The 12,724-nt window shown below is 44.8% G+C and overlaps 1 protein-coding gene across 2 annotated transcripts; it reads left to right on the top strand.

Annotated features, from left to right (window-relative positions):
* Positions 1-2,318: 2,318 nt before the first annotated feature.
* Mterf2 (mitochondrial transcription termination factor 2) lies at positions 2,319-12,426 on the top strand. 2 transcript variants are annotated; one of them, NM_001014265.2, is given in 4 exon segments: positions 2,371-2,415; positions 2,712-2,799; positions 4,189-4,301; positions 11,038-12,413. In NM_001014265.2, a coding segment is annotated over 1 exon segment (1,158 nt). In that variant the 5' UTR covers positions 2,371-2,415; positions 2,712-2,799; positions 4,189-4,301; positions 11,038-11,092; the 3' UTR covers positions 12,251-12,413.
* Positions 12,427-12,724: the final 298 nt, after the last annotated feature.

Consider the following 12,724-nt stretch of genomic DNA (forward strand, 5'->3'; position numbering starts at 1 on the left):
GCAGAGCACAGGAACAGCTGAGTGCTCATTCCTTGTCCATAACTCAGAGTCCCAGAGTGAGCCCCTGGAATGGCAAGAATCTTTTGAAACCTCAAAGCCTGCCCCAGAGTCACACCTCCTCCAAGACCACACCCCTTTATCCTTCCCAAACATTCCCACCAACTGAGGCCCAAGTATCAACAATAAGTCTGTGTGGACCATTCTCATTCAAACCACTATACCCACTATAATTTTACTTCCTATATACCAGAGACTTTAAAATTGTCTGATTTCTGTAATTTTAAGAAAATATACATCATAGTAGTCGTCTCATCACCTGCTCTCCTAAGGCTTTTTCTGAGTGTGAGGCCCTGGCAGTGCACTGTAAGGAGATGGCACAGCCTGAGCCCAGCCACTGGCTACAGTTGGTGCAGCCAAGTTAGCATCTGCTTTGATTACAGTGCACAGGCTGTGTGGAGCCTGGGGAAAAGCTTCTCCCACCATGGCATGCATTTCTGTTTCCCTCTCCTAACAAGTGCCTGCACAGCGTGCAATTCCAAGTCCTGACTTTAACACCTACAACTTTCTTTTACTTCCTTCTTTCCTTTTTCTTTCATTGTCTGATTTGGGGGGAAGGGTGGTTTGTCTTTTTGAGACAGTGCCTTAGACTGTAAACACAACTGGCCTGGATTACTATGTAATTCTGTCAACGAGGGTGCAGAGGGTACCTGGAAGAGAATGGGGGACAAGAGGAAGACAATGGGGGACAAGGGGAACGATGGAAGGATGCCAAGACAAGAGTCTGATCAAGGGTACAATTTTATTTTTTCCCAAGGCTGAAACCTCAAAGTCAGCCATAACAGGGGTAACAGAGAGAGGGGGCAAGTGGGAAACATTTACACAGGCCAAGGACACAGTATTCATGTGGTCAGCTGATGTCAACAGGATGTTGGTTTTTCAGAAAGGTTACAGGTCACATTGGGCATCTAGACGTCAGATGTATTTCTCAGCAAGGTCAGAACTTTATCATATCATTATTCATCCTGACCACCAGATTTGTATTAGTCTTCTGCAGCTGACTGGGGATTTCCCATGAACCCAGTCATACTTAACTAACCATAATATTAACATCAATAATGGAGGGTTTCAAGGGCATCGCTCCCAACATAATTCCAGACTGTCTTTGAAGCCATACTAATCCTTCCCCGTGCTAGGATTATAGATATGATGACTTATTCCTTTTCTATATTTTAACTTCCCTTTCCCAAGTGAGAATAGCATATCTTAACCATGGATCCCAAAATCTTTTAAGAAAGTGTGCAGTAAATCCCTGAATAGAGTGTTGATGTGCCAAGGAGGGTTATTGGGTATAGGTAAGTTACTCATCTAGGTAGCATCCTGAAGGTCAGAACTGATCTTGAGATGAGGAATCGGGACTCTGCTTGGGAAACTCGAGGGCAAGTTGTGGGTTCCTCTAAAGCCCACTGAGTGTAAACCTCAAGGCTGTTCTCAAATAAGCATTGTTCTCAGGGACATACTGAGTAGCCAGGATCCTACATTCCACAAGAAGGGGAGGTGTCAACCTGGATGTACCCCAGCCCTGTGGGAGAGAGCCTTACAAAGGTAATGAGGTGGGCAATCAGCCTAGGAAACACTAGTTTTCTTGCTCCACTGCAGACAACACAGGGTGGACACAGGGGACTCTGTCCTGGGTAGCACTTCGCTCTAATTGTGGTTAACATGTTCATGTGTTTCAGTTCCTGTTGCCTTGTCCAAGGTCCTAGCACTGCAGTTCCGCATGCTTGGTGCTGAAGCGGCAGGCTGTAAATATTTATTTGATGGATGGATCAAAAGGATTCTGGCTTTAGTTTGCTCTGAGTTTGAGCATCACGAATAACTAAAATGTAAAGCTCAAGGCAGTTTAGCAGTAGTTGGACAAAGTCATCTAGGAGGAAAAGGGATGAATAGTCTTTAGAAAATCAGACCTAGTGTTTACTGTGGCGATGGACAGGAAAGTCAGGTTTCAAAGTCTTAAACTTCTGAGGATTCTGAATGGCTCCACCATACAGACAACAGGTTCTGATTCTCCCACCCACCCCTCTCAACGTGTTGTGACGTTCTCTAAGGCGACCTAACCACCAGAATTTACTGAGACAGAAGCGCCAGGTGGCACTGGTGACAATTGGCCCTGTTGCTTGGCTCGCTGATTCCCACGGGAGCCTGTACCCAGTAGTCTAATTGGCTGCGCTCGGGGGTGGGGGCGTGACTTCTTGCTCATCAGTTTCCTGAGCTCTGATTGGTTACCAGTCAAGAAAAGCCCTGCCGTTACCTAGGATCTGTTTCCTGGGTGGAGAGGCCTGCGGAATAGGGTGGGGACTTAATACACCATACCGCAACACCCAGGGGCTCAACGGTCTGTCGCGCTGCTGCCCACAGGTGAGCCGTCCTGTTCCTCCAGCTCAGACTGAGTCTCATGCCTGCCTACTGGGGTCAGGGTTAGCAGCAGCCCACCGAGAACGTCCCCACAGACACTCCAACTCGGAGCACCGAAAAAGGGAGGCTGCACATGTAAACAAGAGGCCGCTGTATTGGTCCAGGCAATGTCCTTCCCCTGACCAACTTTGTGGTTCTTTGCTTGCAAAATTGGGATTCACTTGAAACTGTCAGATCAGAACTTAATTGGTGTTATCAAGAGGACTGTTTTAAGTATAAAAATGTATTTCACATCTCAGGATTGCTTAAGAGAGCAGATTATGTGACCTTTTCCCCAAGAGCATCACGGTACACAGAACACAAGGCTAAGAGGACTGCCATTCTCAGGTAGGCAGATTTGGTCAAGCTAGACCTGCATCCTGACCTCATCTTTACCCTTAAAGATTTGTGGCTTGATGAGTAGATGTGAGGGGTTTGTTTTGTTGTTTAATACTCTGAATTACTATTAACTCATTTAACATGAGCTTTCACCGAGGAGTAGCATGTTCCCATGTTCCTGATGCCCCCACACTGCAGTCATAAAAAGGCGAAATTACTTTTTTTTTTAATCTTTATTAAATTGGGTATTTCTTATTTACATTTCAAATGTTAATCCCTTTCCTGGTTTCCAGGCCAACATCCCCCTAATCCCTCCCACTCCCCTACTATATGAGTGTTCCCCTCCCCATCCTCCCCACAAGAATCCCATTCACTGGGGGTCTAGTCTTCCACTGGTGCTCTTACTAGGCTATTCATTGCTACCTATGCAGTTGGAGCCCAGGGTCAGTCCATGTATAGTCTGGGTAATGGCTTAGTCCCTGGAGTGAAATTACTTCTTTTTTTTTTTTTAATTTTTTTTACCCCACCCCGTGAAATTACTTCTTAAAAAGTCACCGTTAATCTGAAATTAATCCCAAAGCAGTGTGGCTGTGCTAAGGTAACTCATCTTTGCCGTTTGCGTTGTTTCATGGCCTGATTTGTTAATTTGATATTATTGCTTTGTGTGTCCTGTTCTTTGCTCCTTACGGGAAATAACAGTATTCCGTCTCTACCCTCCCCTGCGTACACAGTTATGTTCATGGTTCTTGCTAAAGTCATTTCTAAAGTAGAAAAGGTGTGGGCCTTTTTTTGCCCCTGGAAAGTCTGTAACTCTCAAGTTCTCGGATGGTCTGTGATCCCAACAGAAATATGAAGTGTTTGACCAAGAGAGCTAGTGCCTACCATCCTGATGGCAGCCTGAGTTTTAAAAAAAACAACAAAAACTACCACTTGGATAAATGGAAAATTGATAAATGCTACTATAAAGTTATAAAAAAAAATATACCGGAAGGTGCCTGCCCCTCTCTCTCCCAGAGTTAGTGATGCCAGCCCTTGAAGGGCAGGGAGACAACTCATTAGAACATGGTGATGCAAAGTGAGTAGTGTGGTCGAAGTGGAAGCAGGAACAGTCAGCCATCTCAGGAATAGCATTGCAGTCCGTGGTGCCATAAACGCCCCTAAAGGGGACATGAGGCTCTATCTGTTCTGAAATGTCAGAGACATTTCCTTAGGAAAGTGACACTTCTGGGAGTCATTTGCAAAAGTACAGTGAAAGTAATCCCCCGTCTTTGGAGACTGTAGAGTGGGAACAGTTAGAGCCCTGGGGACTGAGAAATGACTATGGTTTAAAGGAAGGGGATTCAGGTGACAGCAAAATTCAGAGTCTTTCCTACAAATTATTGTATGTCTGTCCTAAAGTTCCACTGAGGTCTATTGCAGAGGTGATAGAATCACATTTTAGAAGCTACAGAGAAGTCCTTATTAGACTGACTGAAGCCCTGGACAAGGAATCTCTCAGGAAAGACTGTAAGGTAAGAGGGAAAGGATATTTACTTCTTTGTTTGTTCATTTGTTTTTCACTTGAAAAGCCTGTCCATTTTTAATGTTTTTAATTTAAATGTAATTGCATCATTTATACTTCACACACACACACACACACACACACACACACACACACACACAAGACCCCATTATTCTCTCAAATTCATGGTCTCTATTTCTTTAATTGTAATTTTATTTTTTTTAAAAAAACAAGTTGTTACTTTGCAGTCCAGGCTGGCCTAAAAAACTCTAGGTAGACCAGGCTGGCCTAAAGCTTATGCCTCAGCCTTCCTGGTTCTGGAATTTCAGGCTACCAAGCCTAAAGATGAGCCTGTAGAGGAAACAAATAAGGGGTGGCCAGTGGGGAGCAGTGGGGAGAACAAGGATTGGGGAGCAGTTTGTAAGTCAGACAAGAGACTGTTTTGAAAAACAAATGGTCGGATGCTGCCAGATGCTACAAAAGCCCAGAAAAGTAGGAACTGAAACTACTCATCAGCTCTGATGACAGGGAAGTCGCCTTTATTGAGAGCTGTGTAGTAGAAAAGGGAGGAGGATCTGCAAGAGTCAGCTAAGAGGATGGAACAAAGGGGGCCTGGGAGGAGGAACTGTGAGCATCGGAAATGCAGAGAAAGAAAGGTGGATGCAACCGAAGGCATAGATGCGAATGTGACCTCATTTGATTGTTTATCTTTATTGCTGTTCATAGATTACGTGTTGGGTGGGGAGAGTTGGCCTTTCTTAATAAGTTGAAAAAATATTTAGGGTTGGTGGGGAGGTGTGTGCCAAAGTGGTGCATGTATGGAGGTCAGAGGGCAACTTGTAGAAGTCAGTGCTCTCATTCCACCGCGTTCGTCTCTGGGACTGAAGCCATCGCAGCAGCCTTGGTGAAAAGCACCTTTACCTGCTGAGTCTTGGTGGCTTTTCTTTCGTTTCCTTGTTCATGTACAAAGACCTAGGACATGGGCAGAGTTCACTGAAAATCTTGCGGAAAGGATTCACTACTCCAGCTGCTGTTGAAAACCCGTGGGGGCGGGGCCAAGATGTCAGCACTGTGGGAGTTGGAGGGAGTAGTTTTAGCCCTCACAGATCCCTTTAAGGGAATCTTGTAAAGGAAAGAAATACAAAATGTGACAGAAGTAGAATTAGAAATAGACGCAGAGATGGACTGCATCATTCAGTCACCAGATCAAACTTTAGCAGGTGTGGACTTGGTTCCCAAATGCCCGGGAAGTGGTGACTTGAGCTGAAATCCGTTCTTGGTGAAGATGACACAGGACTTAGAATGTCACATAAACGCAGCTGACAAAGCAGTGGGTCCAAGAGACCTGACTTTGCATTTGAAATAACTCTGCTTAAGGAAAATGCTATCAAACAGCAGACTTACTGTCTTATTTTAAGAAATTGGCAGGGCTGGCAAGATGGCTAAGCAAGCAGGGTATGAGCCAGCCTCATGGCCTCAGTTCAAGACAGGATTTACATAAAGGTGCAAAGAGAAAAACCAACCCTACTGAGTGGTCCTCTGTCCGCCTCAGGTGTGCACCTCAGCGCAGTGCACACAAGCACGTGAATAAGTCCACTGTGAGTAAATGTGCCTTGTTCTGACACTTGCTACAATGTGGAGTTTGAAAGCGTTACACTAAGTGAAATAAGCCAGCCATTTAAAAAATGTGTTGTACGGTTTCATTTACATGACCTATCCAGAAGACATGTGGAGATCGTGAAGCAGAGCTTTCCAGGTGCCATGTAGGAGTGGAGAGTTAGGGGAGAGTTAGGCACCCCGTTTCGAGAGCAGACTTTGTGTTTGACAGGAAATCCTAGATGTGGTGGTGAATAGTTGTACAGAGTTGTCAAAGTACATTATGCCACTGAACTATACACTGGGAAATGCTCCAAATACTACTGTGCTTTTATTAACATCTTACCATAACAAGTGACAACTCTAACTCATGCCTGTGACACCAGCATTTGGGAGCCAAAACAGAAGGAACTACAATGTAAGGATCAATCTCTCTCCTCTCCTCTCCTCTCCTCTCTTCTCCTCTCCTCTCCTCTCCTCTCCTCTCCTCTCCTCTCCTCTCCCCTCCCCTCCTCTCCTCTCCTGTCTCCCCTCCCCTCCTCTCCTCTCCCCTCCTCTGCTCTCCCCTCCCCTCCTCTCCTCTCCCCTGCTCTGCTCTCCTCTCCCCTCCTTTCCCCTCCTCTCCTCTGCTCTCCTCTCCTCTGCTCTCCTCTCCTCTCCCCTGCTCTGCTCTCCTCTCCCCTCCTTTCCCCTCCTCTCCTCTGCTCTCCTCTCCTCTGCTCTCCTCTCCTCTCCCCTCCTTTCCCCTCCTCTCCTCTCCCCTCCTCTCCCCTCCTCTCCTCTCCCCTCCTCTCCTCTCCCCTCCTCTCCTCTCATCTCCTCTCCGCTCCTCTCCTCTCCTCTGCTCTCCTCTCCTGTCTCCTCTCCTCTCCTACGCTACCCTCCACTCCCCCCTCCCCTCTCCTCCCCTCCACTCCTCTCGTCAAGAAAAAAAGTGATAGCTACTAAAAATGAACCAAAGAATGTCAATTCTAGAAAAACTACATTGTTTTCCTTGTATAATTATAGTTTTTACATGTTAATCTTTATGATATATCTAGGACAAAAAGGCAAAGAGAAGATAAGGCCAAAAATAACATATTAGCTAGAGGTCAGCCTCAGTAACAAGGCACTTCACCAGTGACTTATTTTCCACACTTCAGAATAACAGAAGAGTCAGTTATATGCTTACGCTCTTTAGGGAGTCATCGGAGATGGGGTTTCCTGACGGTAAGTAGCTCTCTACCCCTCTCTGGGATTCTAGAAACTCACTTTAAAGGGCAAACATGAAATGCAGGCAGGCAGACGCTGCGAACAGCATCCCCACTCAGCAGCAAGAGCTACAGTCAGCCACTTCCTGAGTCCGCTGGACGTGTCTAATGCCACAGTTGGACGTAGTAAGTTGTGACGTACGTTTATTCATCAGGCTTTCTCTCCATTTTTACTGCTAACCACATTTGCCCAGCAGAAAGGCAGCAAGGCCTGGACTGTCCTGATGACTATTCCCCCGTTTACCTTTAAGAAAGCAGCAAGTGGGTTATGGTCTGCCTTTCCCTTTGTCTCAGCTGATAGGCACCTGCTCACGGGAGCGCTCACGGCTGCCTTGCCATGGACATGACCTCTGACCTTCTGGCATTTTGCAAAATGAGACTCCAACTGAGCTGTTCTAACTGGTACCTGAGCTACAGCAGACCTGCCCTGACCCTCAAGGAGCCCGGGGCTGTTTGGGACTCGCTTAGAGATGACATGTTTACAGTTTCACTTCACAGACAGGATTTGGATGCAATTCCCATGTGCAGCTCTGCTCTGTGTAAAGACTCACAACAAGGAAGTGAGAATTGTACAAAAATATGTAAAATATGATAGTAAAATATGAATAGCTGACGAGAATGGCACATAGGGCATGACTGCCATGAGATTGAGTCTAACCTAGGCTACACATCAAGTATCAGTCCATCCAGGGCTAAACAGCAAGACCTTACCTCAGAAACAATGAAGTATTAAATTATCGATAAGCAGTAGGGTTGTAAGTTTTTCTTCTGCTTATGTACCTCAGAATTCAGCAACTCTACAGTGTGTTTTAGTTTTATGGAGTTATTTTGAAAATCTGACATATTTAAACATTCTCATTTTCCCTTTGTAAGTCATACTTCTACCTAAACCCAGAATTTGGAGTTTGTTTAGCAGAAAGAAAAAAAAAACATTTTTCTTTAATGCATGTGGGCTGTACAAGAAAATAGAAAGGTTAATTACAAGCAATAAAGGTTCATTACCCATCACTTCTGGAGGCTGCCGTGGCCAAGGCTAAGATGCCTACAGACTCTAAGGACGCTCTCTCCTCACACACAGCATCTTTTATGTTCTCACAATAAAAAGACAAGCAATCTCTCAAAGCCTTTTTTAAATATAGTTTTATTCTTTGAGAATTTCATACATACATATATTTTAGTCATATTCATCCCCCACATCTTACCTGAACTCCTTTTCCAGATCCCCATCCCACTCCAAGTCACATTAAAACTGAGTTTAAAGTTGTATCACTACAAGAATTTGGCTCCTGGCAGTTCCCAGTGATAACTACTATTTAGTGAACACTATGTATCAAACTGTCTCCAAGTGCCTGATAAGTATTTGACTCTGGCAGTGCCCCTGTAAGGTATGGGTGCTGTTCTCATTTTAGAGCACTGCTGGTTTTTGTTGTTAAAATATAAAAAATAAAAAAGTATGGTTGTCTTTTATCTCTACGAGGTCTACACCGCGGTGCCCCAAGATATCTGCTGGATATCTTAATTCTCAGTCAGCAAAGCCTCTCACCTGCTCTGCTCCGTCCTATTATCACACTGCTGAAGGCCTCTCTCTGAGCCTGGCAGCACTCTCTCTACCTATCTAGTTCTCAAGGCAGGCTGCCACCATGCCAGAAACACACATCCCAGCTCTGGTGGCCCAGACCAGCCACCACACACTTTCTTACACTTAAATCGCTACATGAAAGAACGTACAACACAATAACCTTTGGCCCAATTGATAAGATATAACTGCCCACCTACATGTACAAAGCCTAATACACATCCATCCCTTAAGAACATTCGTAACAACCTGTAAAGGTACAGCGTGGAGTCTTAACGTCACCCGCCATATTGTCCTGCCATGGCTTCTCTCTCTCTCCCTCCTGTCTCTTCCTCCTCTCCATTCCAGTCTCCTCCTCTTCCTTCAAACTTTTCTCCCACCCATCCTTCCTTCTCATCCAGTGACAGGCCTCCTTCTGTCCTGTACCTGCCTCACCTGTGACGTCATCCCACAGGTTTTAATGTCTGCTGACAAGTTTCCCATGAGGCGCTGTTTGAGTCACTGTGCTTTGTCTGAAGCTAACAAACCTCAGGGTCACTCTCTAAGTTATGCTGGGGCTGAGCACAGGCGGGTCAGTTAGGAGCCTTCACGTCTTCCCAGCGTGTCTACACCCGACAGGCATGAACCTGTAGAGCCCCAACCCATATCTACCTGGGCTTCATCCTACTTCCCACCTCCTTCCTGTCAAAGTTGAAAGTTCTTTTAGAAGATGCTTTAGAAATATATTTTCATCTTGCCTTGTGGCATTAGGCATGACCTGAAGAAAACTAAGCCTTGAGTAAAACAGAAGCTAAGTCTACAGTGTTGGTGTCCATTAGACCCCAACAGTGAGCCACCACTACAAACCAACATTCCTCAGAGTAATCACTCAGATTAGGACAGGCGTGTAAAGTCGTCAGCCTATGTGGCAAGAGCACTGATAATTCAGGCAAGGATCAGAAATGGCTATCCACTTACCCTTTCAAATCTAAGGACACTGCACTGTGTGTGGCAGGGCTGAAATAAAAGTTTAACCAAACCCTAAAGCATGTGCATGTTACCAGAAACAGGAAACAGTGGTGAAGGGGTTGGTATAAGAATACTTAACACCATGACACACGGAGTGTTTGGAATTAAAGCCACCTGAAAATATGTGTGGGTCATTCTGTCTTCTGCTCAGGAGTGGTAACATCCTTCTTAAGGATGGCTGGAGACCAAACCTTACTGAAACACTGCTTTTAGGCTCCTCGCATGGCGGAGTTGCTTCCTTACATCTTACTGTCTTTGTCCACCTCAGTGTAACCTACCTGCTTTGGGTCTTGCCATCTTTGTATGGGCTTCCCTGATGTGGACAGCTTGTATGAAATAAGTGTGCGTGCTTTCTTAGTGATCATTCTGGTTGCATGCACCCAGCCAGGACCCCAAGTCAGAAGGGAGTATTGCAGCCCCTATGTATCAGAGGCTGCAGTGCTCCAAACAGTGTGGATGAAGATGGCCAGGGGCATTTGGGTAGACGGAGAGGCACTGCTGAGATTACTCCTGGGTTTGGTTGAAGGCGTCTAACTTTCCCAACACTGCTTCATGAGCTGGAGCCAGGTTTAGGCTGGAGCAGTACTAGGTCGGAGAGCACCATCACCATTACACAGCTGACATGATCTCCAGAGGTTTCGCCAAGGCTGGCACATAGCACTTCTCATGTTGCTGGGCTAAGACTTACTTTAATCCTGAATTTATAAAAACAAGTTGCATTTGCAAAGTTCTAATAAAGCAAGCATGCGGGGTTGGGGATTTAGCTCAGTGGTAGAGCGCTTGCCTAGCAAGCGCAAGGCCCTGGGTTCGATCCCCAGCTCCAAAAAAAATAAAAGAAAAAAAAAAAGCAAACATGCATTTATGTACTCATTTCAAATAAAACTGACCTGTCTGGATCATAGTTCATCAGCAAAAATACTTTAAAATACAATGAAGGATGACTTCTCCCTTCCTATGCATCTACCTGAGCTAAACATCAACTTGAAAAATGTAAAACCTTAAAAAAGCAATTACCTATGTAATATGCCACCTAAAAGAGAAACATAAGAGTTGTAGAAAAAAGGGAGTCTGTGTCAAAACATTTGAGGCCTATGAACCTTTGAACCCCATTACGTTCACCTGCTTCATAGGATGAATTCAGAGCTCAAAGAGTCAGTGTTTTTATAAAGGATAAGGTGCCTTAAACTGTGATAAAATGTATTATACTGGAACGGTTTTCCTTGCCAGCTTAAATCATTCCCAGTTACTGCTTAGAACTCAGATTTCTAAGTGTTGTAAAAGCCAGTGCTCCTTTTAAGTCTTCATCTTCCACACAGGCACAGTGTGGACATTCTCAGCCTAGGGATGTGGAAATTAGCCAGAGCTCACAGCATGTCGTGGAGGTTGCTGACAGGATACCAACTATGCAGACTGCGTCTTTTCAGAAAGCCGCAACCAGCTCTGAAAATCAGACCCTCTTCAGTATGTGTCACCTACGGAACAGACTGCCAGTCAAATAAAGAAAACAAGAGAACAGTGGAAACGCTCCGTGCGTGCTCCGTTGACATTGGGAAAATCCGCAGGCTGAAAGGATGGGTGCTTCTGGAGGAGGAGACCTACGCCGAGGAGATTGCAAACATTCTCAAAGAACTAGGTGCCAACCAAACCGTGATAGCCAGTATTTTAGAACGCTGTCCGGAAGCCATTGTCTGCAGTCCCGCTGCTGTTAACACCAAAAGGAAACTCTGGCAGATGGTCTGCAAAACCAAGACAGAGTTAATCCAGTTAATAGAGCAGTTTCCAGAGTCTTTCTTTGCTGTCAAGGACCAGGAGAACCAGAAGCTAAATGTTCAGTTCTTTCAAGAGCTGGGACTCAAGAATGTGGTGATTACCAGGTTTTTGACAACGGCCTCTAGCATTTTCCATAATCCTGTAGAAAACAATAAACAAATGATAGGGGTTCTCCTGGAGAGCTATCTAAACTTAGGTGGCTCTGAGGCCAATGCTAAAGTGTGGCTACTAAAATTATTAAGCCAAAATCCATTCATTGTGTTAAGTTCTCCTACAGCTGTAGGTGAAGTACTGAAATTTCTCCAAGGACAAGGCTTCACAGACTCCGAAGTTCTTCAGCTTCTGTCCAAACTTAAAGGGTTTCTTTTTCAGCTTCAGCCAGGAAGTATCCAGAACAGTATTTCCTTCACCAAAACTACTTTTGAGTGTACAGACCATGACCTCCGGCAGTTAGTTGTGAAATGCCCTGCCCTTCTATATTATCCTGCTCCTGTTCTAGAAGAGAGAATCCAGGCACTGCTGAAGGAAGGCATCTCCGTAGCTCAAATAAGAGCGTCACCAATGGTTCTTGAATTAACGCCACAGATAATTCAATATAGGATAAGAAAGCTGAATTCTTTAGGCTATGGAATAAAGGATGGTCATCTAGCAAGTCTAAATGGAACAAAAAAGGAGTTTGAAGCTAACTTTAGCAAGATGCAAGCCAAACAAGGAAGGCCATTATTTAACCCTGTGGCCTCATTAAAGGTCGAAGAGTAACAGGGCAAAGTGACCAATTCACAAAGACTTAAGCCATTCAGCTTATAAGCACTAAGGATTCTCAGGACCTACTGAGATTCTGAGTTGTATCCAAGTTACCTCAAAAATAATGGTCTCTGATTCATTTGCTGTATTTTAAAATATAAATTGTATTTAAATAAAACCAGTAACTTTGATCTTGGAACTAGTATTTCAAAACATCATATGTTAAGTGACAGGAGTGTGATAGCTCACACGGATCATTTTGAAGAAATTGACAGTACACACTCTTGCCCAGAGAACACCTCTGTTCCATGAGCTGCTACCAAAGTATAATTCCTCACCACCAGCCTTGAGTCATTAACAGGCCAACAGCACATTCCTTTAGAGAGAGATAACTTCACCTTGTGTTTGGAATGAGTATTTTTGAGTAGTATTACTCATCCAGAAGGATCACGAGCCTACTTCTGTGGTCAGTTTGAAATCTCTTAAACA

The sequence above is a fragment of the Rattus norvegicus genome, chromosome 7 (genome assembly GCF_021556685.1).
Source record: "Rattus norvegicus strain SHRSP/BbbUtx chromosome 7, alternate assembly SHRSP_T2T, whole genome shotgun sequence".
NCBI classification, from domain to species: domain Eukaryota; kingdom Metazoa; phylum Chordata; class Mammalia; order Rodentia; family Muridae; genus Rattus; species Rattus norvegicus.